At 44.6% G+C, this 25,782-nt stretch overlaps 4 protein-coding genes across 5 annotated transcripts; 2 read left to right on the plus strand and 2 right to left on the minus strand.

Annotated features, from left to right (window-relative positions):
- Positions 1-1,410: 1,410 nt before the first annotated feature.
- On the plus strand, positions 1,411-8,432 carry LOC143346262 (uncharacterized). Its single transcript, XM_076774205.1, has 6 exons — positions 1,411-1,553; positions 5,609-5,835; positions 6,279-7,009; positions 7,076-7,277; positions 7,337-7,552; positions 7,636-8,432. The coding sequence occupies exons 2-6, from the start codon at positions 5,650-5,652 to the stop codon at positions 7,714-7,716; spliced, it is 1,416 nt and encodes a 471-aa protein (XP_076630320.1). The 5' UTR covers positions 1,411-1,553; positions 5,609-5,649; the 3' UTR covers positions 7,717-8,432.
- LOC143346266 (ADP-ribosylation factor-like protein 3) lies at positions 8,033-10,673 on the minus strand. The gene is made up of 5 exons (XM_076774209.1): positions 10,575-10,673; positions 9,979-10,107; positions 9,768-9,899; positions 8,613-8,849; positions 8,033-8,542 (listed from the first exon to the last, which is right to left on the minus strand). Exons 1-5 carry the CDS (start codon positions 10,575-10,577, stop codon positions 8,501-8,503), a joined length of 543 nt encoding a protein of 180 aa, XP_076630324.1. The 5' UTR covers positions 10,578-10,673; the 3' UTR covers positions 8,033-8,500.
- On the plus strand, positions 10,068-12,345 carry LOC143346263 (RCC1 domain-containing protein 1). The gene is made up of 7 exons (XM_076774206.1): positions 10,068-10,201; positions 10,952-11,200; positions 11,269-11,459; positions 11,525-11,654; positions 11,726-11,852; positions 11,929-12,103; positions 12,176-12,345. Exons 2-7 carry the CDS (start codon positions 10,956-10,958, stop codon positions 12,343-12,345), a joined length of 1,038 nt encoding a protein of 345 aa, XP_076630321.1. The 5' UTR covers positions 10,068-10,201; positions 10,952-10,955.
- LOC143346265 (uncharacterized) lies at positions 10,812-15,439 on the minus strand. 2 transcript variants are annotated; one of them, XM_076774208.1, is made up of 5 exons: positions 13,447-15,439; positions 13,174-13,372; positions 12,904-13,086; positions 12,655-12,848; positions 10,812-12,588 (listed from the first exon to the last, which is right to left on the minus strand). In XM_076774208.1, the coding sequence occupies exons 1-5, from the start codon at positions 13,568-13,570 to the stop codon at positions 12,434-12,436; spliced, it is 855 nt and encodes a 284-aa protein (XP_076630323.1). In that variant the 5' UTR covers positions 13,571-15,439; the 3' UTR covers positions 10,812-12,433. The 2 variants fall into 2 exon arrangements, with proteins under 2 accessions (XP_076630323.1, XP_076630322.1); XM_076774207.1 differs by having other exon boundaries at positions 10,812-12,594.
- Positions 15,440-25,782: the final 10,343 nt, after the last annotated feature.

The raw sequence follows: 25,782 nt of genomic DNA on the forward strand, positions 1-25,782 counted from the left end.
TCGTAGCACTCTCTCTTGCACTAAGAGGTTCCCGGCGAATTCCCCGTCTCGATCCTCTTTCTCGTTCATTTTCTGCGGTATCAGGAGTTGGACGTTTACTCTCTCGAGGACGAGCTCCGACTTATCTCGGGAAACACGATTTATCGCGATGCGAGCGAACGAGCCTCGCGACGCCCACTTACGTGCGCAGACGATTTTCCGGCGTACCTTTGATCTTTTATTCATGCGGACGGGTCGCGCACGCCGCGGACTGTTTTCGTGCGAATAAAAATACAATAACGTTGCTCTCGAGGGAGCCGTGCGACCCGCGCAAAAAGAATATCGAAAAGGAACTGTACGCGCCCTCCGCCGGTGTTTCGCAAACGCGTGCCTCGGAGACGTCGTTAAATATTAAGAAAAACAACTGGCGAAATCACAAGACACGAAGGACGAAAACAACAGGGTAAAAAACGGTTCTCTGATTGCAAAGCAGCCCCGGATCCACCAGCGGCGCCGTGAAATTCCATCGTTCCGCGTCGAGCATCAAAGTTCATCGAGCAAAACGCGGATCGAAATAAGAAGACCGATCTCGTAACGGTGTTTCCCGTCGAGGAGGCAGCTAAACTCCACGACCGAAGTATTAGTACGAATTTTTAAACGCCGGGACGGGGTTAACTAAACGCTATTCGGCCGAATGCCAGCGAACGTCGCTCGCCGGTCGCTTAAATCCTGGCAACCGGCCACAGTTTCGAACCGGTTGAACGATCCTCCGTCGTGTCTTGCATAGCTCGCCGCGCGACCTTGGCGTTTCGAATTAAAACGGGACGCCCGGCCTTCTGTTGACGCGTGTTCCCCAATTCCTCCCGGGGTCAACGACTGCCCGGTTGCCCGAAGAGATCCACCGAAAGTGCCCGATCCTACGCGCGGCCCTAGCAATCCGGTTTTTATCGACCATCGTCCGCGAGATAATCTCCGAATATTCCGTGTACGGTGTTACTTTACCATTTTTGGTCACCGACGAATTCGACTAACGGTCCAAATTCCTCGAATAAAGTACAGAAAATTTGACTGACCCTAGATCGGTGCTAATACGTTTGTAAATTCTGCATTGCTGGTCGTCGTAATTCGTAATTCGTGGCAAAAACCCCGGTCCTCGTCGGCTTTTCAGCGAATTCTTGTTGAAAACAGGTTACGGTATTTCAGCGTAAAGCCGGATGGCCATCGTTCGCGCGAATCCGCGTTTCCATTCAGCGGGAAGGAACGAACGGTCTCCGCAGCCTCTCGAAAATAAATGTTCGACTACGCGGAGGATCCACGAGGCGTCGAGTAGCCTGGAAGAGCTGTTGCACGGTGTTATCGTCCGTCCACGCTCGCAGCTGGCTCTGCTTACCTGCTCAGGTAGGTAAGTACCGTTCGACGAGCTACCTTCGACGGCAGTCACGCCACAACCTTCGTCGCGTCAGGTGCCCACGGCTCTCCGAGGACCAACGGGACTCTCCTCGGCTGCTCGCGAGTTCTATCGATCGCCGGTGGCCACCGCCTCGATATTTCTTTCCGATATAACTAGTCTCGAGGTAAGTTTAAACGACGTTTAATCACCAAAACAATCTCGTTTTCGCGTCCGTCTGCGCCCGTACCTACTCGCCGCGGCTCTACAAAATGTCGTTTTCGGTACTCGGAACACACAACGTTTCTCGATTTTTCCCTCAGAAAAATCGTCATAATTTTTTATCAAGAGTCGAATATAAAAATCCATCGACACGGTTGGCTACGCGTTTGACTCTCGTTAACATACGAAACCTGCAACAATTTCAGTAAAATGTGCTAAAGTAATCTTCCTGCTCTGTACCACCTTGTATTAGAATGTCTCAATATCCTAAATGTTGTTTTCTCCATTACTTTTACCCACCCAATTTTGAAACAGTGACCGATCAAAGGATCAAAGAATTTCACGCGAGCGTCGTTAATCTGCGTCTGCGAGCTACCTAGAGGTCTACCTACCTAGGTCTTGAACGTATCGTCGAGGCGCGGAAATACGTTTCGCGTGGATTTGCATGGACGATCGCGCTTCGAATTCGTTTGGACGCGTGCACGATACGCGATGCGCATCGAGCACCGATATGTCAAGCTTCAATGATCGTATCCACGCTGAAACCACTATCGAACACGCTCTAGTTGATTGCGACTACCGTTGTTGTGGTCACGCGGATTTTCATAACCCGTTTCATAACCCGATCGCGACTCCACGCTAGGGAAGTTCTTCCGGAACAGAGACAAGTTCCGAAACGACCAACGAATCGGTCTACGGACGTGGACAAAATTTTGCTCGAGCAACACGTACTTCCGACACGTTGATCGAACGGTTCAATTTTTATCCGTTATCCGTATGATTCACGGTTCCATTCGTTATTAGACTTTTTAGACGACGGGAATTCTTTGGGCGGATCGTTCACGACCAACGCCGATCTCGGTTTCCTTTTTTAAATATTCGCCAGAAGCATCGCCTCGCGGCAGATAAGTAATGGGTGTAGTTTAATGGGTTCGTCGAAAAATTGCATACTATTATTCGCTTCGGTTCGCCGTTTACGTGGCTCCTGGCAATTGTCCAACGTTCATCGTTATCCGCTTGTTGATTATGTTCCGTACAAATTAGCGATACGCGATAACAATGTAATTAAATGTTGGTATAGGTAGCAGCGACTTCGCGAGCTCGAGAAAAGAAAACTATTTGTGCTTCGCCATTTTGGATAACACGCGAGGAAAAGGAATAGCATTTTCGTATGTTATTTTCTAAGAGAGAGTAATGTCCACGCGAGGCTCGGTTTACGAGAAGACAATTATGAATCTGTTTAAGATTTCGTATTGTTTGCTAATGTGGCCTGCTTTCTCACGCAGCGTTGTAGTCCTCAAAATATGATCGAGGAAGAAGGAAACAGGAAATTGTTATCAGATAATTAAAAGTTTCGAGGCAAAGTGCGTTCTATCGAGTGCATTCCGTTCGACCAAACGAAATAATCGCTCCTTTGTTGAAATTGAATAGAAACACAAATAACAGTATTAATTTGTAACGCGTAAACGTTCCGTGACGAAAGAACGACTTCCTGACTTGGGGAAATTTCAACGCGCCTGAAAAAGACGCGCGCCATAATAGCCGATGGAAAATAATGAGGCTTATCTTTTCCGACTATAGTTACTTCGACGATAACACGTGCTGTAATTGACACTGACATAGTTTTCGAGCTCGAGTTAACGGTTTGAATGAATGTATATGAAAAAACTTACGTAAACGTGTTCAAAAATGCAGGAATCAGGTTCGTGACGAGATAGGAGCAGAAGGAGCGCCTGGTCCTGGGCGGCCATGTTGCGTGGACGACAACGAGAGCTCCTAAAATTAAGGAAAAAGTAAACTACCTATGCATGCTTTAACGCCTGTACAATTGCGTTAAAAACCACGTATACGAGAGTTGATTGATAACCAATGATCTCGAATGATGCCATTATGCGAGTAATAAAACGTTAAATCTACGTTCTCCCGTATTAATTGAGAATTTTTCTGGCAAAGGGAGAGGTTTATTAATTGTTTCTGATCCGAGTATTACTTTCCTCGAGATTCGTTGAATCGTTAGACGCCTTTCACCGGACCAGGGAGTCAAGCAGCGAACGTTCACGAGGTCTGCGCGACCCAATAGCTGGGAAGACGAAAGGCAATATAAACCGGCCTTTTTTTTTTTACAAATGAATCAACATGGAAGATGGCAAATTGCGTTCAGCCGGCGTACGAAGTTACTCTGACCGTGTCTAACGAGCTCCTTTAATTACGCATCAAAGTGCCGGTTACGCGGGGTCCATGAATCTCCAAATGGCATAATAAGTTCCTATTCTGTTGAATCTGTTTCCTTCCAGACAATCTCGATAAAGTCGCGTCGTCTGGCCAAAACGTTAATAACTTTGCAGCGTCCCGGTTTGGACGGCGCTCGTTCGAAAAGGAAACGGAAGAAAAATGAAAAGGGACGCGCGACCGCGGTGTCGCGCCGCCTCGAACCAGGAAATCGTGTCGACGTCCAGCTGACCTTGGAAACCGACGACGTTCCGAGAGTTCTGCCACGCTTTCCCTCTCGTCCACGCGAGAACGAGCCGCAATCTTGCACTTTCCGTGTTTGCGCGCTAAATTGATAAATAAACGCGACGCGTCGTTTGTGAGAAACATCGTGTGTCGTTCGAAGCGCCCGAACCCGGAAGCCTGCAACCTCCTTTGGCCCGGAAACCACGAACGCGTTGCAGAACTCTGGCCGTTGCAAAAAATTGGGACGAAAGATTCCCAATAATTCTTTAGACGTAAAATAAGTAACATAAATAATTTTCCAATCGCGCCTTGTCGAATCGTATCGGTGAGAAAATTACGCGAGAGGTCAAAGTGCAGACGGCTGTCGAGTAATAACTTTTGCAACCATACGTGGAAGAACGGCTTTATGGTTTAATGCGAAAACGACCGGCGGAGTAATGACTCTCCCAACCGTTTTAACTCCTCGACTGGTACATGATTTGTACGCGCGAAATTCCAATATAAAACAGTTTTCTACCACGGTGTTCTCGAGAAGAAATTAACGAAAAAAGGTTTAGAAATTGCACTAGACCGGAATAATTTAATTCGTGGTTCCGTTAAAATAATTCCGCAGCGTTTGTTCGTTCGAAGCGTGGGCCAAACGTTCCGACGCGTCGACGCCAATGCATCCGGTCGAAACGGGGACATCGAGGCACCGCGACTCGATTTCAATTTCGACCACGAAGGATCCTTCCCTCGATCGAGAAAGGAATCCAGTTGACGACCGCGTGCCCTGTCAATTGACGCGAGTTTACCGCGTCGGTGGAACGATGACTAACAGTGTGTACCGTTAGCCCGAATCGTCCCTCCAACTGGAGAATGTCAATTTCATGCGGTTTACGGTACTGAAATTGCGCGTTAGTGTACACGGGCTCCGATTGTTCGTTCCCTCTTTCCATTCACGACGCATCTCGACCATCGACTACTTGGCCCCGATCATGGGGAATCTCAAGGACGAACACTAGGAACCTTATCAAGAACGGTACTCCGGATCCGTGATCCTCGTCCGTTTAAATCCGCGACTCTTAACGTCCATCTGCTTCTATCGGAGCGATACAGATTGAACGAACATTATTAACGAGTATTAACTAAATCGATGATATTTTGTGAGATGCAAACAGTGTTCCTGAAATTTTTTTAAATCTTGAGATGTTTTAAGTATTGTAAATCGTAAGGCTACAATTCCTATTTCTACTGTCACGTGTACGCAAAGATCCTCGAAGTCGTCGAACGAATCTAATATTGAAATTCATTGTTCGCGAATAAAATTCGCTCGCCGGAAGGAATAATCCACGTAACAACGGGGCACCTTGGCGACTGTCTTTTGTTACGTGGAGAGAGCAACGGTATATCGGAGTGACCACGAGCCGAAACGCTTCCAGTGTGTCGCTCGCGAGCTCGAGGAAGCCGCGCCTTCCTAAAATAACTCGACCAGAGTCGGGATCCGGCCGAAGGTTAACTACTCCCGTACGTTTTTCGGGCCCCGAGATAACTATATTCCAGTACCCTGGGGTACGATACTTTCAGAAACATCCAGGCGGACCGAAGAGAAACGCGAAACGCGAAAGATGTGGCTGTCGAGAACGTGGATTCTGTTGGTTCTGTTTGGTCTCGCGAGTTGCGACGGCCACGAGGAAGAGGATGCGTCCACCATATTCCTGGAGGCGGCGAAATCCTTCTTCTCGAACAAGGATAACATAAACGGCATCCAGGGACTGGCCAGCGCGTTCGTACAGTCGGACGCAGGAAAACAGGTACTTTTACTGTTCGACTTTCAATATTTAACGCGTTAACTACCAGACCAAACCCCTAAAATTGTCCACGAAACCAAAACTTTGGTTTTAGACAATCGAAAACTAGCGTACTCACAGATTGTCGTGCGTAAATTCAAACGTCTTATCTAGATTTATTTTCTTCAACATATAATCTTGATACAGCCTTTTGCTAAAAATCCCCCCAAAAATAAACAGATTCAGAGTAAATCGAGTAAAGTAAATATTTATCAACGTGGCTAACCGGTCCGAGCGTCGAGGATCTAGCAGCAGCATCCGAGCACCAATTATCCGATTATCCTACCATCCGAACGTCCCGTTATCCACACTGGCACACTCTGTTCGGATATTCTAGTAAAGGATAAACTAAGAACCCCGTAACAATTTCCACGAACCATCGAATTTACTCGTTTCCTATCAAACAGGCGAACGAGGCGATCGGTGGCAAGTTGAACATCGATGGCGTCGGGCAGATCATCTCGGGGATTGGGTCGTTGTTCGCCGAGAACGAGAACCGTCAGGGTGTCGACTATTCGGTGATAGGCTCGGTCCTGGACAGCATGGTGAACTCGAACAAGAACGCGAAGAGGGTCACCAGGGACACGGACGCGAAGCAGGAGCCCAACGTGGACCTGGAGGGCCTGCTGAAGATGGGAAATATGCTGTTCGGTCAGAACGTGTACTCAGATATCGCGATGGGCGTGATGCCCATGTTACTGCAGAATTTCGGCGGTGGGAGCAACGAGGTGGACGGCGAGCCTGGAAAATTGCACGACCACTCGAGCCACTCCTGGTACATGCCGCCCATCCTCGAGAATCTGCACGTCATGTGGGACCATTTCCGTAACTCGGAACTGGGCCAAACTCTGTGGAAGAACAGCGGCCTGGCGCAGTTCGTCGGTCAGATGTCCGATCCCGACGGACGTATCCGGTACGAGGAGATCCTGGACAGCTTCGAGAACCCGGCACTGCGTCGACGGTGGATCAGAGTGTTGACGAATTACGTAGGGGAGTGGATCTCCCACGTATCGGACCCGCAGATCCAGCAGCGTTACTTGAATACGGTGCAGTTCGTGGGGAACAGTTTTCTCAAGTCGCAAGGCTTCTCGAAGCTGGCCATGTTCGACGCGATGAGACCGGTCGAGAGCCTCTGCAGGTAACGCGTTTTTCGACGCGGCGATTACTAATTAAATTCCGGTTCATCGTTTGTTCTCTTCGTCAGGTTAACTGACGTGGTCGCGAAAAGGCACTTGGGCATGAAGTTCGATAGCTCGCAGTACATTAAACCGGCGGTGGCATACGTGCAGGAATTGATCGCCCTGGCCTCCGAGAAGGGTTTCATAATGTCACGAGTGAACGCCAGGGAGATCAGCAACAGACTCAGCGACGTCATCAACAACGACATCATCGATCCCATGTTAAAGGTAACGAAGAAACGGTAGAGTCGCGTTACGAAATCGTGATCTCGCGGATCGTTTTGCAGTCCTATCGCGCGTACAAGTGGGCGATCAAGATGCCCCAGTGCGCCAGCCAGATCTTGTGCACCATCAACGAGAACGAACAGAACGAGAAGCAATCGCCCCTGCGCAGTGGTTTGCTGAAGGTGACCAGCTTCCCTACCGCCTGGGCCGTCAGCAACAAGCTAGGAACCAGTTTCTGGCTCCTGTACGGGGCCATCACGGAACAGGATAGATGCGTCGTAAGTCAAATGCCTCAAATTTCGACGCTCGTGACGCCATCTTTAACTACGAGATTAATATTTACGTCTCTTATGATTTTCAGCAAAAGTATCCAGCCGATTGCACGGAGTTCCACGAAGAGGAGATTCGGGTGACCACGGAGAGCGTTCACAGCGAACTTTGATCCCCGATTCAGTGTAACCATCCTGAAAGACATTTTTGATTACATAAGTCAAGCTCTACGGATCGCGATCGTCGCGTTCCGTCTATCGTTTATAAGACTGCGTTTACTACGCGCGACAAGAAGTAACCGATTTATTTTATTAAGAGGCTCGATCCACGGTGAAAAAGTCGACGTAGGTAGGGGGATTCGTCGCGTTCCAAAGTCCCCTTTACCTTCTTCGCGTGTACATACGGGGGAGAAGAACCGCGGACGTGGCCGAATAACATAGGCGTTTAGTTTCTGAAAACCTTTTATTTATTGTGAATCTGAGAAAGGATTTATTTCTTTGTTTGTTCAATGTTGCACAACTATTTCCGAACTGCAATTTTACGGTGCTCAATGATTTTCGAACAGAATGTTTGGAAAACGTAGCGGTACAGTGTTTTAAATGCAAAGGCACCGTTATACGATTGCATTCGTTGTGTCTTTTAAATTCGCTTCCTCTAGAGGAATCTATAAAAGTTCTATTTTACGAGAAGACGCGTAAGAAGGCATATTTCGTTAGAACAAACACGTTCTCATCGGCATCAGAATTTCGAGCCGAGGCTCTATTGAGGAGGTACCGGAAGTCCGACGGCGTGCGAGGGTTCGTGCCGAATTTATTAACGGCATTTTGTCTGCAACAGCTCTTGTAAATATTAGATAAAAGCCAAATAAAACTTATAATGGATGTACAAGATACACCGCGATCCATTTCGTTCCGCCTTGCAACGTCTGCGTGGACATAACGATCCTTCCTTCATCATTACTTCCTCTTGATGTTTTTGCACGCCCACTCGAGACCCTCCTAGCGAATTCAGATTTCGTTTCAGACTTTGAAACAATTTTACAGGATCGTCGATTCACCGTTACCGTACCTTCACCCCTTTCCCTTCGATGGCGATGCACGATTGTATCTGCCAGTCACGATCCTTGATATTGTGCAATCCTAGGCCTTCCGCAATTTCAGCCGCGGTTACAGCTTGTCCAAGATCCTGTTTGTTCGCGTACACCAACAACGGAACTCCTCGTAACTTTTCCTCCAGTAAAAGCTCGGATAGCTCTTGACCCGTCTCTTCTAGTCTCTTTATGTCCGCACTGTCCACAACGTATATCTTTTTAAAAGGGAAATGTTAATTGTTAATGTCGTTTATTATGCTACACGAATTTGTTATTATACTGCATATTTCGATTTATTTATTCGCCGTAACAGTGAAATAGTAAACACATCTAGCAACGAACGGCACAAAGTACTCCTAAAGGCCACTTTGTGGTATAGTCAGTGCCTCCGATATATTTTCGGTAAAGAATTTTTTTCTCGAAAGTGCGTAGGATTTCGGAGATATGTGTATTCATAAAAAATGATTGTAATTGACCCCAGCAACTGAAAATAATTTTTCCAGAATGATTTGAAATTTTTTTTTTTCGCTAAAAAATTTCACCACCTACTCAAATTTTTTCTCGAAAGTGCGTAGGGTTCAGGGGTATGTCTATTCATAAAAAATGATTGTAATTGATCCCTACGACCGAAAATAATTTTTCTAGAACGATTTGAAATTTTTTTTCTTTCGCCGAAAAGTTTCAGCACCTACGATATTTTTTTAAAATTTGTTTTGCGTGTAAGTGGAAGGGTAGTTTCCCTCAGGTACCGATCTGCCGTCTGATAATACTGAATTGCCTTTTTCAATCTCTCCTATAGTCAATTCACATATATTTACACACACACTAGCGCTGCACCTCAATACTAATTCAGTGAATAGTTTCTCAACTGACCGCCATCCATGAGAAGAGGACGCTAAAATCAGCTCCGAATTTTCAGGTCGGTATGGCAGTCTGATAGAGCCACTAAAGACTATAAGGTGTAGGGTTTACTCGTATACCTCGTTTGTGTTTAAATATTTATACAGCTTAACATTAATTAAGAACCAGCTATGTGACGAATAAAATCATCGTAAGAGGGCCAAATGCAAACAGAAAAGGGAAAGACTGGGTATTTCAGTTCCTATTAAGTTCATTAGATTGAGATCACTCACCAAAACGTCCGTGTTCTCGAAATAATTTCGCCAATAGGGTCGAATCTTTCGAGCACCGCCTATGTCCCAGACGTTTAACTTAAAACCCTCGCTTTGCACGCTTTTTATGTTGAATCCCTGAGTCGGCGTTACCTTGAACAAACATTCAGACAATTTACGACCGTGGACAATTTAAACACAACCCGCATAGTTATCCAGATGCATTCGATACCTGTGTAATATCTTCACTGGCCAAAGATTTTAAAATTGTTGTCTTTCCAGCGTTGTCGAGTCCCAGAAGGAGCAAGCGCAACTCTTTATCCGGATTCGAGCGCAGTTTCCTCAAAATTGCTAACAGTCCCTGTTTAAACATAAAAAGAAACGTCTCTGTATCGGTGGAATTATTTACCAGTAATATTTACGGTAACGTGATAAATATAAACGAGTTTATAATCGTGAGTATCGATTATATTCCGTGAAACATATCGACTTAAATTGCGCGTTTTTCGAGATAGCAGACAGAATTGCGATTGCACTGTAAAAGTGAAGTAGCGTTACGACGCGCCGCAGAAATTCGTAGAATCTTTTGTTGAAACACGAATATTGATTACGAAATCTCGAAAAAAGCTATTCGCGCGTCGTACGAGAATTTTTAATTCAATAAAATGCCTTGAGATAATGTAGTTGCGTTGAAACTCGAGGGTGCTGTGCTTGTTAGGTTATGTCGAACGCGTCCAGTACTTTGAAAGATAAGTTTCGAGCGTCGAAAAGGAGTGCTTGATAGAACGTTTGGTGCACTTTTAAAATCAGTTATCTTTGATTCGTTACCATATTTCGTTTGTTACTTATTAAACTGGAACAAAAATGTGGTGACACTTAACCACGACAAGTTGCTGGCTTGGTTATCGTCTGCTGAGTTTGTTGTTTCTTTCGTATCTAAGGAAACTGGTGCTTATGTTTGCGTTGTCTGGCCAATAATCTTTCACACCATTTGCGTGAAAGCATGAAACTTCGAATAGAAACTTTATTGCATCATTGATTAGGGCGAATCTATAAATATAAATATTGAATATAGTACGTGGCGTTTATTTCTTTATTTATAAACGTGTACATTAGTCGGATTTTCGATCTTATGCTTAGGTATAAGATAGCGTTTGATAGTTTTTCGACGACGCTTGTGTAGAAATAATTTCTTTTATTAATAGAAATATGACTCTTTATTATGCTGGCTTCAACACCGGTACATTGTTTTCCAATAACCAAGAGGTCGATTTTGCGATAGATTCGTTCGTTAAAATTCAGTTTCCTGGCGTTACCGATTTTCAAATAGGTTGGGGTTATTTTCTTCTTTGGAGGGAAAAGGAATTATATATTTGCAAGAAAGGTTTGGAAAATGGTACAGATACAAATACAGATATTCGATTATTACAAATACCAGGGAAACCATTAGACAGGTATGGTGATTAAAATGGAATAGTTGTTGCTAAATGTATTTAGCTGCAAGTTTTGTTACTTTGTATAGTTGTCAACAAGCTGCAGTTGGTAAAAATAACATAGTAATCCTATCCAGAGACATTGAAACATGGCAATATAAAATTTATGAAAATTCTTGGAAAAAGGTGACCAACTTTATTCCTAGGAATGATGATTCTGAAAATGAATATCCCCTTAAAATTTTACAAGGAGGCTGTACAGTAGTCCTTACAAATTTAGGTACACATTTGCTATACTCAGAATCTAAGAAACAGTCAGATTTGCATACATAAATTGTGCTCTAGGTCGTGTCTTCAATGTTCCAACATTAGTTGAAATGCCAAAGAGGGTAAAGTTCATAGATATTGCTTGCGGCTTTGATCACACTATTTTACTGGCAGAAAATGGGGACATTTATTCTATGGGAATGGGAACGTACGTACTGCTTGTATAGTATTTCAAATAAACATGCAATCAAAGCAAAAAATATAATTTGTATGAGATAGGCGTGGTCAGCTAGGACACAATGATTTGGAGGACTGCGACAATCCTAGGCTTATAGAAGCTCTAGCTGGCCTCAAAGTTGTTCAGATTTCTGCCATGGGTTGGCACAGTGCTGTAGTAACAGATCAGGTGAATGTTAGACATGACAGGATGAATCAGACCCAATAAACGCGTTTTTTTTTTAGCAGATATTTTCAAATTATAGGGTGATCTGTATACATGGGGGTGGAATATGAATGGGGAATTAGGACTACCCACCAAAGACTGTAAAGTAGTGGCCGTGCCCACGGTGGTAGATTTCACAAACGTTCAAAACGAAAAGATAGAGACGTTCGTGAAGAAGGTCGAATGTGGAAATACGTTCACAATTTGTATATTGGGTACGTGTTTCCAATCGTGAACGTTCAAATTTTAGGGGAAACGAACGTTTGAAAGACTTATCTTTCCGACAGATGATGGAACACTTTGGGGTTGCGGATCGAATAAGTACGGGCAGTTAGGACAACCACGAGAAGCCTTACCAAGCTCTCCAAAGTTTGTCAAACTCGATGTTCCCGTTAATTCAGCACGTATTAAAGACTTCAAGTGCCGCGAATGGGGTACCATGCTTGTAACGGACTGAGTTTGTAATATAACAATTTCCCATGAAGAGAATAAAGAAATAATTTTTGTCCAGCGTTTGTTCTGTTGCACCTTCTGGTAACTCGATATTACGCCACGTCCTTGTGCTTTTCTATTACCTCCAGCGCATTCTCTGCTTCGATCAATGGCAAAATAAACTGACGTTTGCGAATTAGTTCCTCTTCCTCCATCAGGGAAGGCGGAGGCGTTTCCGGTACTTTCGACCCTTTCTTCTTTCCTCTACCTGCAACTTAAAAATTAACGAAATCTCGAAACTATGAGAATCGTTGAAAAAAACATTTTATAACACCTGTAGCTTTCTTCTTCGTCTGTTGCATCGTGGTGAATATTTTTTTAAGTTGCACGTTAAAAGGCATCGAATCAGGATCCACGAGCTTCACTGACCGCGGTTTTTCAAGAGGAAACGGCAGCTGACGGGTTTCCACCTCTATCGGCTCGACGTAAACCGCGTAAACGAGACTGTATCGAAATTCGTTGGCATACCTGATTAGTAAAAATTTATTTAGTTACTATTTTAATAGTCACGAAACTAACTTACATATTGTAGGTAGATTCGATCACGATATCCAACGCGACAACTGGATCTACGTTGCTGAAGGATTTCTTAGTTTCTTCCGACATCGATAAAGAAGTATCTTCGAACCCCTCTGAGAAAGTTTCTTTTTTATTTACTTCCCCCTTGGCGTTGCCTGGCGATTCTTTGGGTTGCTTTTTCTGCAGACTTGCCACGAAAACACGAAAGAAAGCATTTGAAAAGAACCCAAATTAGAAATTTATTAATAAAAATCGACCAAAGCAGAATAATTACTTTTTCGTTGATACTTGTTGGTTGGACTCCATTTGAGTGGGCGAAAGATTGTCTGCCGAATGTTCTGTGGCTTCTGTGTCATTGTCACACACGATTTCATCCCAATACGGAACTCGATTCTCTTCAGACACCCTGATAGCGACAGTCTTAAAAATATTCTTCATCTCTTCCAAGAATTCTTCGCGAGACAGCTTCCGATCTGCCAACGAACGAAAATTAAATTCCAAAGTGGGTTGTCACGTTTTATATTAATATTTAATTTTAACTCGTTACCTCGAATCAATGTCATTTCTCCAGCCAGCCAACTAATCAGGACACTCAGATAATAGCCATCGAGTTTCTGTTTCTGTCGCAGAACATGGAGTGCCAGCGTGTCTAAGAACCAGAAGGCGGCCATGTTTGTCTTGTAATCGGTAATCTCGAGAGCGTTTCCCAGCGATCTGCGGAAAAACGAACATTCTACGTGCTTTGATACGATTGTTTCGACTCACGATCAGCCGGGGAAGTCTAACTCAATGAGATCCGGGGGTTCCTCGCTCTCGACACTGAAACTTGTGCCTCGCATGCTTTTGATTTTTGGCGGAAGGGTCGGCAGATACTTTTTCTCGGGCTCGACTTCCGCAGACTCCTCTTGGGTTTGCTAACAATCGTGTAACCGGTTAGTTACACTAGTTATAGACCTTCGCGTATCCCTTATTTCATTTTATTGGAAGGGTATTGAAGAGGGATTATGCATCCCTTAAAACCAGGCAAATAAATTTACAAAATAACAATGACACATTGGTTGCCATGATGGTTACTGGTGACCGGTGTTTCGAGCTTATAATTAATTTGTAAAATTTTGAATAACTTTACTGTCATTGACAATATGATTTGAGTAAAAAATGGCAGCGAATGTGCTAAAACTGAATTGAAATTAAAGTAAAATACAAATTCACGCGAATGGAGCCGCAGATACGTTAGCGAAAAGTGTTATGAATTTTACGAATGGAAAATATAGAATAACGTGGTTTTCTGAAAATTCGTCATGGTTTTTCAGCTTCGACAAACGAAACATAGTTTCTTATCGTCGAACCGATTCGACGCAGTTGAATGCAAAGCGTCGAAATTGACGTTTCGGTAAAGGCTGTCCGCGATAAGTACGATTCAAGAGGCTCAACGTCGAATTTTTCGACGTTTAACGGATAAATGACGCGCACGTGCACCTCTTTGCATTCAATCCTCTCGGTGTCGGCGAACGTCGCAGATAAAACGATTAGAAGCACGGAACTGAACCTCGTTTCCGGTTTCGTCCGGTCGATCTGTTTCGTTCTCTGTCGTGGAACGGTTCCTCGATTTCGACATTTTTTGGTACCCGTTTGGCGAACGTTCCCGCAACGACGGGACCGGAAACGCTCGAGGAATCAGCGTTCGCTTTTGTTCGGATCGAGCATAGCCGAGGTGTCGCGACGAAAATAATGAAAGAATCACAGAAGAACGGTTCGTTCATTTTTTTTTTTTTATTCATTGGTTTTATTTTTTAATTTTTTTTCCATATTTTGTTCAATATTTTCAGAAAATAACACTCCAAAGCGAAAAAACCGTATATTCTCACCAATCCCAATGTGTGTATAATATATATATTATACTTCTCATATATAATATATATGTATATATATATAATATATATATATAATGTATACTTTTATACTTTATATATAATAATATTATGTAGAGTAGCGCACACTTTAGACTGTTATGTATCGATACCGTTTTAATAATTTTATCGATAAATTACAAATATTGAAAAACATGAAACAGACACAGCAGGCGAGGACGCGGGGACTTTCGCGGGCTTCTCGGGACATCTTTTACTGCGGAACCATGAAAAAAGATTCTTTTGTTCTCAGCGACGTGTTCTCGTCGTGCTTCCCGTTTCCCTGTACGGTTCTCGGATTGGATATATATCAGATCGGTGCTCGATCGACGTTCGCTTTCGAGAAAGAGATCGAAGGGGAGGAAGATCGAGCGTCGAGAAAACAAACAGAATGCCACGTCGTGCCTTCTGACGACGTCGGACACGTTTCGCCCCGGCGTCTTCCCCCGTTCGCTCTTTCTCCTTTTCTTTCGGGAAAAGCGGCTGCAGACCCGTCGAGGGAGCCGGGAAAAACGGGAAACGGGAAACGCGACGAACCGTGCGCCCCTCGGGACACTACTAAACAGCTATATATCTTATAGGTCGCTCGAAAATCCCCGAGTCCCGGCGCGACTGACATTTTTTTTTTTATTTATATATTTTCACACCGAAGTCAGAAAGGCAATACGCAGTATGAACTTACTTAGTACATTTGTGTGTGTATGTGTGTACGCGTATGTGTGTGACTTTTACAACTATTTTCATTTTTGTTTCTCTCTCTGTTTTGTATATATATATATTTTTTTTTTCATTGGTTGTTGTTGTTTATTGTTGTTGTTGTTGTTGTTGTGATTGTTGCTGTTGTTTACCGTTTTCTGTTCATGTCTTTTGTTCGTTTGTATGTTTGCTTCCACGCGTTCTTCCTGCTTCTCTGTTAGATCTACTCGGAATGTTCTGTCCGATCGATTCTCGAGAATCTTTTCTCCCGATCTTCGTCGATGTTAAAAAATACTGTGATTCGCTACTACCGAATTAATCAAACCGACGCTAGCGTGTACGTTCGATCGTGTTTTTCTATTTGTACTCGCGTCACTTTGTTGGAGATCGTACAATACACAGTGTCGCAAATACTATCTATCGACCGACATCTTTGCACCACTGTTACCGATAACAGACTAATAGGAGCCACGCGAGTCACCGATTTTAAAATCGTAACGCGTATTGGCCGTTTCCTACGATCCACGACGTCTATGTACAGAAACGCGATATGGGTCGTTTTAAGTATTTGAACATTGAAAATTTCTGGTCTCGCGCATCGCGTACGCGGCCTGGTAGAAAATGCAACGGGATTGGATAATCGTTCACGGCGCGTTATCGATATTTTCTATCAGGGGGAAAACCCCCCGGTGCGTTTCAGCGCGGACAGAACATTCGGGTAGAGCTAATAATAATCATCTTCTTTGTTCGCCACTTCAGCGATCGCATCTTATGACCTTTTGCTTTATCGATCAGTGTCCCTCTAACCTGTTCGCATTCGGCGTTACTTTCCGGTGCCTTTTCTTCTTCCGTTTTCTCGGTTTTTTATTTTCCTATCCCGTTTAAATGACACGCGTGTACGGTGCTGTTTCGACCGTTCGTTCCATCTTCCCCCGGTTCGTGACTGCTCGGAGGGGGCTTTTAGCGGGGAGAAAAATCGTATACAGACGCAGCCAACGAAATCCAAACTGAAAAATAAAAAGGAAAAGAAGCGGAAAAGCAGAAAAGCAAAGAACAACCAACTAGACCGAAGCACCGAACAAGAGAATGGTGGGATCGGTTCGAGAGCCGTGATTTCGTGACTTCCTGTCCTGCTTCTCTTCTCGTTTCCGGTTTCTGACCGCTCGAGAAGATTCCGACGACGTTTCGTCGGGACCTTCTGTCGCGACTCGCGAATTTCCCGCGCGCGGCTGAAAGCAAACGAAAATATCGAAATCGCGCGATCCTCCTAGACGAAGGGAAGAAGAAATCACTTTTCAGCAACCCAGAACGGCTGGCGAAGCGCAAATGAAAAGTAAAACCGAGGAAATTAAATATTTTCAATCGATTTTATTGAAAATAATACAACAAAATATCTCATAATAATAATAATAATAATAATAATAATAATAATAATAATAATAATAATAATAATAATAATAATTAAAAATAATTAATAATTAATGATACGTACTGTTCTATTCGATATCTAAATAATCATGTCTTAAAACGTTGTTTAAATAATAATAATAATAATAATATTATCATCGGCATTAATCAATGTAATAAAATAATAATAAAGGCAATAAAGTTAATAATAATAATAATTATTATATCATAGAATAATGCATCAATAAACAAACTTAATAATCTAATTATTGGTTAATGATTCGTCATCGTCCTCGATCGCTATCAATGGATCTTTTTCTTTACCTAGTCATTAATAATGGATAATTAATTAATTCATTAATTAAATTACACGTTGCTTGGATATGCACATAGAGATATAAAGTCGTTTTTGGTCCCACCTAACTGCAAACGTTATATTCATACAACTTTTTTTTTTGTCGTCGCATGGATCGCTTTATATGTATATATGCGTGTGTACGTGTGTGTACGCGCGTGTGTGTGCCTGTATTTCTCTGTGTACGTGTAAGGTTACGTGTGCTCGTGTTTGCGAAAAACTATTGATTTAACTATCGGTAAAGCTGTCGTTTCTCGAAAAATTTGTAATCGCGTATACACATGACAATGTTCCGTTCGCCCATTTGAAAAAATCGCCTTCTGCTTTTCCATTTATCGCTATTATCGTTTACAATTGTATCGTGTTCCGTGGATGCTCGCGTGTCCGAGCATACAAAACGAAATAAGGAAAAACGAAAGAAATAACTGATATCTCCGATAGCAACAGCATCGCGACCGAAAGCGACGATCCGCCGTTCTACAAAAATTTTCGCGCTTCTTTCGCTGCCTTCGTTTCCCTTTCGTTCCAAACGTAAGTGTTCCGTTTCCCGGCGATCAATGGGCGCGTGTCTCGCTCGGGACGTGTTCCCTTCCATTTCTCCGTTACTGGTTACATCCCAGAAAGAAAAGAAAAAACTTTTTACAACTGGCATTTCGTTATGCTTCTTTATAGTACGTACGCTTAAGTTACCTAATAACATTACTCTCACTAGATACATCACCGTGCGAAGAGGAACGCGTCCGGCGACGTCCTCGATCTGTCGGTTAGCTCGTCGCCGACCACAAGGACGCGCGTCAACGTCGCCATTGCGGTCCTTAATCTTCCACGACAACATTTTACAGCCAATCGAGATAATTTCGACGCGGAACCGCCGCAATTAAACCTAATTTGATCTTTCTCATTAAGGCTAGATTACGCGAATTTTACTTTACAATTTCTCGCACGAATACTGCTTTCTATCAGTCGCATATTTTTCTTCCATTAGCCTGGTCACCCGTTTGGCCGGACACGGGCAAAAATTCCGATCCGCGTCGAAGCCTCGAGCAACGAACGGAAGATGAACAGCCATACCGTTCGTTGCTCGCGGAAATAAAAATCAGACTTTGGATATACCGCGATTGGAACCAATTTAAATTTCCAAATAACATCGTTAGACGTTAGTTTTATTTGAAAATCTTGCCCGCGTCTGCCCGTTGCCCGCCGGTCGACGACGTCCTCTCTTTCCTCCACGACTCTTGTTACGTTTTCTCGCGAGAAGCGCTAATACTCGGTTAAGCATAGCGTTCTTGTTCCTTCGAAACGTAGAGTCGTCGATCGAATCGACGCCGTCGACCCGCCGGGAACTCGACGCACTCGAAACCAGACTGCACGTGGGAGGGTGTAATGCCAGTTGTACGCTTCCTCGGAGACGAATCGCGCTATTTCGAGGGAAACCGTGCGTTCCCGAGATTTGAATTTCACAACTGTAACATCTCACGCGGATACGGTGTTTACACGGAATGTACGCGATTTACAAAGTGCACGGAAATTAAAAAGCACGTCGAACCGGAGCGCACGTTTTCCCTTTCGTCTCAACGTTCGCGACTTTTCGTGACAGTCCACGCACGTGGCCTCGCGGAACAGAGATCCATGCTTTCTTCCGGTGTCGTCGCGAGAACGATCGATCCGTTCGTGGAAGCCACGTGGTAAGGCCTATCGAACGGTCGGGTAGCATCGTTAACATATTTTCAAATATTATAACCTCACAACCATTTTGACAACAATCAACCTTCAACAAAAGAGCGTCCTACATCAAAGAATCTTTAAAAAATGCGCCGGCCCGCGAATCGACTTCCGGCGGTGCCCGGATCGCGTGTCGCTCCTTCAACATACTGTTCTGCGTCGTTCGTGAAAACGTTCTCGCTCGGGGTAACGTTACTGGTGACCGGAAATCGAGCTTGCCGGCCGACGTATCACATGTTTCAAAGCTGCGAACCACGTACTCGCGATTTGTTCGTCACTCGCCGCTCTCGTCCACTCGCGATTCGCTGGAACGCGACTCAAAAGAATGCCCATGGTGTATGTCTTTTCTTTTTCGCTTAAGTCTTCGACTTCGACCGTTCGTCGCGTTTACAGCCATCGTACTCGAGGACGCGCGCAACAACGCTCTCGCGACCGGTGGAAAATTATTATTGCGAACGTCGTTCGCGTGCCCCCGTCCCATTTCTACATCCACAACACCTGACGCGGAACAATTCATCCGTGGGAACGCGACTCCGGAGGATCCTCCAACCCGGACGCTTAACAAACGAATTTTTTCCGCTTTCTGAATTTCCAACACTTTCGTGTTATATAATAAGATTCGGTAAATAAATATTGCTTTACGGAGAAGTATGTTTTCTTGAGATATGGAAATTGGTATGGAGAATTTTACGAAGCTAGCAGCGTTCCAGAGTAGAAGATCGAGATCTAACGTAGAGAAATTGAGCCGCGAGAGACGATCGATCGGCGACCGTAGCGAAATCGAATCGCGTTTCCATCAGCGATGAAATATCGGTAAATTTCCACCGGCTGTTGGCCGACCGATTAACAATTAACGGGTGGTTTAGCGTGGTTGGTGCGCGCGGCCATCCCGAGGCACGCGTTCTCGATCCATCGGGTGAACGTCGATCGGCCGTCGATGGTTCACGATCGTTCCCGGAGTTTTGTCCGGGTTCGAACGACTCGTCGTCGGTCGCCCGCTGGATCCGCAAACCAAGCGATCAACAAAAGTAACGTTTACTAATTACAATCGATTTAAAAACGATATCCCTAATCGCGCTACGATTACGTACGACAACTCGATGATATTCTGTACAGTTCTCGTGTATCCCGCGTCTCGCGTCTCTAGCTCTTTCGCGTTTCGTTCGCCAGTCCGCCGTCGACAGGATGATCGAAGTGCAGCGGGTGACCAAACACCGGGGGCGTATCTTTTTCAGCCTAAAACTACGAAATAAAGTGGATCCCAGGATTGCTTGAAGCGCGGGTCTGCGAATTTTGCGATTTCTCGAAAGCAACTTTTACGGTAGGATACGCACACCCGATTTGGCCACGCAATTCAGAATCACCCTATATAGATATATACACATATATACACAAAATATATATATATATATATGTATATATAAATTTTGCATGCAGTTACATTGGTCTAGCGTGTACACGGTAGCGTCGATTCGTACATATTTCTCACCGTTCATCGGTGACGCGTACGCGCAAATTGTGTGTGAATGTGTGTGTGTGTGTGTGTGTGTTTGTTTGTAAGGTACGGTTTTGGGTGTCCCGTCTCGTGATCGATCCCGCTGTGTTCCTCCAACGTGCTCCCCCGCCTCGTCTTTGGCGAAACGGGTGATAAAGGAAAAGCCTTCGAAACGAAAGAAGGAGGTGCAAGTTCCCGGCCGAAGAGAAGAAAGTGAGAAGAGAATCGCTATCCGATTTAGGGGGGAAAAAGGGCCGGTGTTGTCGCTTGCACTTGGACGTAGGGCTACCGTGGACGAACTCAAAGGGTCCCCCCCTCCCGAGTTTCGATCGAACGCCGTCGCGGCCGATTTAGCCGGACCGGCTCGCGAGATTAATTAATCGTCAACGAGATAATATAAGCGACGCGTACGCGGCGCACGCGCGTCTCCGCGTCGCTTAGATATTTATCTATATATATATAGATATATTTATATGTATATATATATAAACGACAGCGCCTACCGCCATAAGAATGACCGATAATCGATATATAATCATCGCGGTGTAAACAATAAATGGCGACACGTATATCGAGAAGTCTCGTATTTATATATATATCTATGTAACGCTTTGGACGCGCCTTAAACTCCTCCCTTTCGATACGAAACGATAATATATAACTGTAAAATCCATGTGGAATATAAAAAATATTCTCTTGACGTTTCCTACCTAACTATATGAAACACTGCGCTAAGACTGTATACTTCGTTACGAAACGTATATGCGCGCACGCGCGCGACTGTGTGTGCTGTGTCTGCGTGTGTGTATGCTGTGTGTTGAACGCGTGTATCCATTTGCATGCGTGTGTGTGTGTGTGTGTGTAAATGCGTATCAGCGTTCGTGTACCTTTCCTTTCGTCGCAGTGTACTTCGGTATACTTGTTTCGTCAGTCGTACGTGTGTGCATATGTGTGTGTGTGTTTATGTGTACATGCGTGTGTGTGCTCGCGTGTATGTTGTGTCAGCTTTACGTATGATCTTTCTGCTCGAGCTTACGAGAAAGTGTTACGTCTAAAGAGGCGAGGGCGACCTGGGGTCCAGATTTCAACATTTCTACCTGACCGTAGCGCTTCGGTGCTCGGAAACGCATGGTATCCGTACGGTTCCCCGTAAAAAAACATCACGCGTGGCTAAACGTCTTGCAAATTTCTCGTTCTTGATACGCGGCCATCGCGCGTTTTTTCTCTTAGAGACGCGTAGCGATATTTTTTGGGATTCGCCACTGAGAAATGCCGGACCTTCGGCACGCCTCCGTCCATACAACGGTCTCTTAACTTCTACGTGAGATATGCCGCTTAACAAAACAGGGCTGAAACAAAGATAGAGGTACTGGGGAAACGACGTGGACAAGGGCAGAATGAGAATAGAGCCGCGGTCGGATCCGTAGGCCCAACCGCCAAGGTACGAAGGTTGCTTTACCCTTATAACGCGTGCAGAAAACGTTTACGTGTTTTACATTTTCATTGTACTTGACGAGCGATTACGAGAAAAGGGACAAGATGATGAGAAACGAAGAATAGATAGATAGAGATAGAGAGATAGAGAGATAGAGAAATAGAGAGAAGAGAGAGAGAGAGAGAGAGAGAGAAAGAGATCTATAAAACTGAATATCGGCTGCGTTTACGATGGGGGTGTCGGAATACACCGTACGACAAAATACGATACGATATATTGGAAACTTAGCGTCTCTATACGCGGGGCTACCTAAGAAATAAGCTTCCGGCAGGCGGGATTCGAACGACACGCCGCGCGAAAGCGTCCACGGTTCCTATAACGCGTTGCTCCGTTTACTTTACAAGATAATAAGACTGGCTCTCTGTTGCGATTAGACGAGTGTTCGACGAGTGTTGTTGTGATGAGGGGAACTGGGGGGCTGACGGATCGCGAAAACTCTAGAGCCCTACGCGGGCCGTAACGATCCTTTATTTTGTTCATTTTCAATGTCCTTTCTCGCGATTCCGCGGCTTTCCTAAGGGGTTTTGCGTACCGTTGAAAACTCGAAGAGGGTAAAACAGTATCACGGTAGGTAGGGCTATAGTAATCGTGTCGTAATCGCAGCATTTTGTAATGGCTTTTGAGTGTGTCTGTCTGTCCGCGTGTGTGTGTGTCTGCGTGTGTACCTGTGTACGTGTAGTTTCAGTTTACAGAAAGTGATGCATACGTCTACGCGGTATGTACAAGGTCGATTTCTAATCCGACGTTCGGCAAACACCGGCTCGGTGTTTGCGCGATTTATGCCCAAATTAGGTTTACGGTTAATTAAACGGTGGTCTCGCGCCCTCGCCGTGATCGAAAGCAGCGCGGAAACGCTCGCCTCGACCTCTAAACGATACGGGAAAGAAAAGAGGCGACCCAACGAATGGATCGCCTCGGAATGTCAACGAAACGTTTCCTCGTGCTCCGGCTGTCTGGCAATTTCGCGGATGGCGAACGCAAACAAACGGAGACGCTCTCGGCGAAACGAAGAGAAAATAAGGGAGGGAACCGGGATTACGCCCCCGCAGTCTTACGATCTTCCCCAGGGGCACCATGAAAATTCATCGAGCTCCATCTCTGTCGCCGGTCGATCTTCTCCGTTGCGAGCTACGCGATCGTTCGACCGTCTTTCGATCTATCGATAAACTAAAGAACACGGTTCAGAGTATAAAAAACGCGGCGGAATGATCGTGGAATGATCCAAGTACCGGCAGTACGCGAACGATCGAACGTCGTTTTCCTAATTTCTTTTTTTTCTTTTTCGATTCGACGCTGAATTAAAAGGCGCGAGTCCGAAGACGTCGGACGAGAGCAAACCGGATCAAACAGGCGTTGATTCGTACGTTTCGTAGGAATTACTGTACGGAAATCCGAAGCGTCAAGATACGGGGGGAATGACTCGATAAAAATTGTATTCGATCGCGACGGTTTGGTCCTGTTTGACGCTTCCCTCTTGCCTCACACGCTGCAAGATCATCTCCGTTTCTCGAGGGGAGTAAGTACTTTGGACGAAAAACGCGTAAAAGAAGAAGCTCGAAAGGGCCACGGGGAATCTTTGCTGTCCGCGTAAAAAGAATACTAACGACGAATGGGAGGCGTTCGCAATAATAACCGACTGAGGTATCTACGACGAAGCAACGAGATACAAAAGACTACGAATTGCACTTGGGTTGGTCTCTCGCGTCTATTAAAACCTACTTGAAGAACGTGCGCGTTCCAGAAACCGATCGTCTAACGCGCCTAATCAGCAATTCCGATTGAAATTGATCGATAATCCCGACGATTGCGTAACGATAATAATAATAATGACGACGACAGTTATTACGACGAGTATGATTGGATAATCGTAACGACGACGGTGACAACGATCCGCGGCGATAATGACAACGACGATGATAATGATAAGTACTATGTCGATTAACCTATTGTAACAAATGCACGATTATGTTCGCGGGTTCGCAGGCACACGCGTACCGATTAAAATGTTTTTTCTTTCACGGTATCGCCAATTCAAAACAACATTCTCGCGATAGTACCACCCATAGAGACAAGTTTTTAATAATTTTTTACGCGCGCGCGCGCCTATACTTTTCCACGAACACATGCCCGTCGAGTTCACAGACACTCTCTCCTGTAATAGTCGTAATAATAATAATAATAATAATAGTACTACTACTAATAATAATGCTTATGGTGGTAGAAATAGTAATGGTTGTAATAATAGCGATAGTAAAAATAAGAATATAACCGTTAAGAGTAATAAAAATATTAATCGTAATAATCTGAATAGTAATATTAATAATGATCGTCGCAACAGCAATTAATACGCGTAACTAAATCGATGAATCGAAGGAAAAAAGCGTCGAACCTAAATTGTTAAGTATGCCCTATCGCGATCAATTTGTCGTCGATCGGCGATACAGAGAATCGATGTATCGATACGTATCGTCGCACGGCGACCGAGAACTTTTTCTTCGTTGAACGAAGAAAACGTTCCGCGTCGCCGTCGACGATCCTGGATTTGCTTTTCTCGAAGGAAACGATCTCCTCTCCACTAATTCTCGGGGAAATCACGGTCTCGCCCTTATTTTCTCTTTGATCTTTTTCGGGGACGTTCGGCCGAAGGGGGAACCCCCGATTCGAAACGGTCCTCTCCGCGCTGCTTCCCGACGATCACCCAACGTGTTTATCGTAAAACCTCGCGTTTCCTTTCTATTTTCTTTTGTTTTTTACGAGCATATAAAAAGTCGTGTGGCACATTGACGGTTGGAATGTTATCATTGTTTCATTAAATTTATAATAAGAATCATAATAATTAATAATAGTAGTAATATAGTACTTCTTTGCTTGTTATTAATAATATTCTTTTATGTATGTTTAATAATAATAATTAATAATATATATATAATATATATATAATATATATATACATATATATATATATACATACATATATATACATATATATATATATATATATATATATCCATTTTGTTTATCATATAGTAGTTTGTTTCCTCTGCACTTATCGTTTATATTCTGTGCTGACTGCGGGTTTTGATTTGAGGGGACATACGCCCGGTCCCGATCGCGAGCGTCTCGCGGCGAATCTTTACCCTCCCGGTCGTCCCAGACACCCCCCGGTTCGGCGATGAATCGGGAGAATCGACGACGGGACGTTGCCCGAGAAGACCTCGCTACGGGCTGCCGGGCGATCCATATTTTTTTTTTTGTTTTTTATGTGTGTTGCATTGCTCTTCGTGGCATCTGCATTCGCGTTGATCACTGCTGGATAATGTGAGATGTAGAGATTTTAGTTAGCTGTACGTTGCCTGTAGCGCGGACGCGCGCGACGATCGAGTGACGATCGAGACGCGTCCCGCTCAGACAGAGAGAGATGTCTATTGTTGCTGCTTGTGTGTTGTTGCCGGGTGTATATTGTTCACTGTGCCCGGGTGAGTATGCAACCCGCGGCACGCGCGGGACAGCGCCCGGACGCTCGCGACGCTACCGATCGAGAAACAAGCCCTGGTGCGTGTCTTTCGCGAGGAACGCGAACACCGAGGGTGAACCGTGTTTGGTCGGCGGACGATCGCGTGTCCCGGTAGCGTCCGTCGCGGGCGCGGCCCGCTTTTAACTGTAAGGACACGACTGGTATCGGGAGGCTGCAATATTGTTGTAGCTGTATGTAGAAAGCTGACTGCGTGTACTGTTATACTTCTGGTATTCGTTTAGCTGAGTGTCACTGAGTGTGCGTGTGTGGTCAGAAATGCGGGTGAATT

The sequence above is a fragment of the Colletes latitarsis genome, chromosome 10 (genome assembly GCF_051014445.1).
Source record: "Colletes latitarsis isolate SP2378_abdomen chromosome 10, iyColLati1, whole genome shotgun sequence".
NCBI lineage: Eukaryota > Metazoa > Arthropoda > Insecta > Hymenoptera > Colletidae > Colletes > Colletes latitarsis.

Excerpts from the sequence above, each read along its gene's own strand:
- LOC143346265 (XM_076774207.1), bottom strand. The coding sequence starts at position 13,570 with ATGGCCGCCTTCTGGTTCTTAGACACGCTGGCACTCCATGTTCTGCGA. Across the intron at positions 13,373-13,446 it reads AGAAATGACATTGATTCGAG|ATCGGAAGCTGTCTCGCGAA; the intron begins GTAACGAGTTAA and ends GTTCGTTGGCAG. Across the intron at positions 12,595-12,654 it reads GACGAAGAAGAAAGCTACAG|TTGCAGGTAGAGGAAAGAAG; the intron begins GTGTTATAAAAT and ends TTAATTTTTAAG.
- LOC143346263 (XM_076774206.1), top strand. The coding sequence starts at position 10,956 with ATGACTCTTTATTATGCTGGCTTCAACACCGGTACATTGTTTTCCAAT. Across the intron at positions 11,460-11,524 it reads AGTAGTCCTTACAAATTTAG|GTCGTGTCTTCAATGTTCCA; the intron begins GTACACATTTGC and ends ATTGTGCTCTAG. Across the intron at positions 11,655-11,725 it reads TATTCTATGGGAATGGGAAC|GCGTGGTCAGCTAGGACACA; the intron begins GTACGTACTGCT and ends TGTATGAGATAG.
- LOC143346266 (XM_076774209.1), bottom strand. Across the intron at positions 9,900-9,978 it reads CCAGTGAAGATATTACACAG|GTAACGCCGACTCAGGGATT; the intron begins GTATCGAATGCA and ends TGTTTGTTCAAG. Across the intron at positions 8,850-9,767 it reads TCGAGAACACGGACGTTTTG|ATATACGTTGTGGACAGTGC; the intron begins GTGAGTGATCTC and ends CCTTTTAAAAAG.
- LOC143346262 (XM_076774205.1), top strand. The coding sequence starts at position 5,650 with ATGTGGCTGTCGAGAACGTGGATTCTGTTGGTTCTGTTTGGTCTCGCG. Across the intron at positions 5,836-6,278 it reads AGTCGGACGCAGGAAAACAG|GCGAACGAGGCGATCGGTGG; the intron begins GTACTTTTACTG and ends CCTATCAAACAG. Across the intron at positions 7,010-7,075 it reads CCGGTCGAGAGCCTCTGCAG|GTTAACTGACGTGGTCGCGA; the intron begins GTAACGCGTTTT and ends TCTCTTCGTCAG.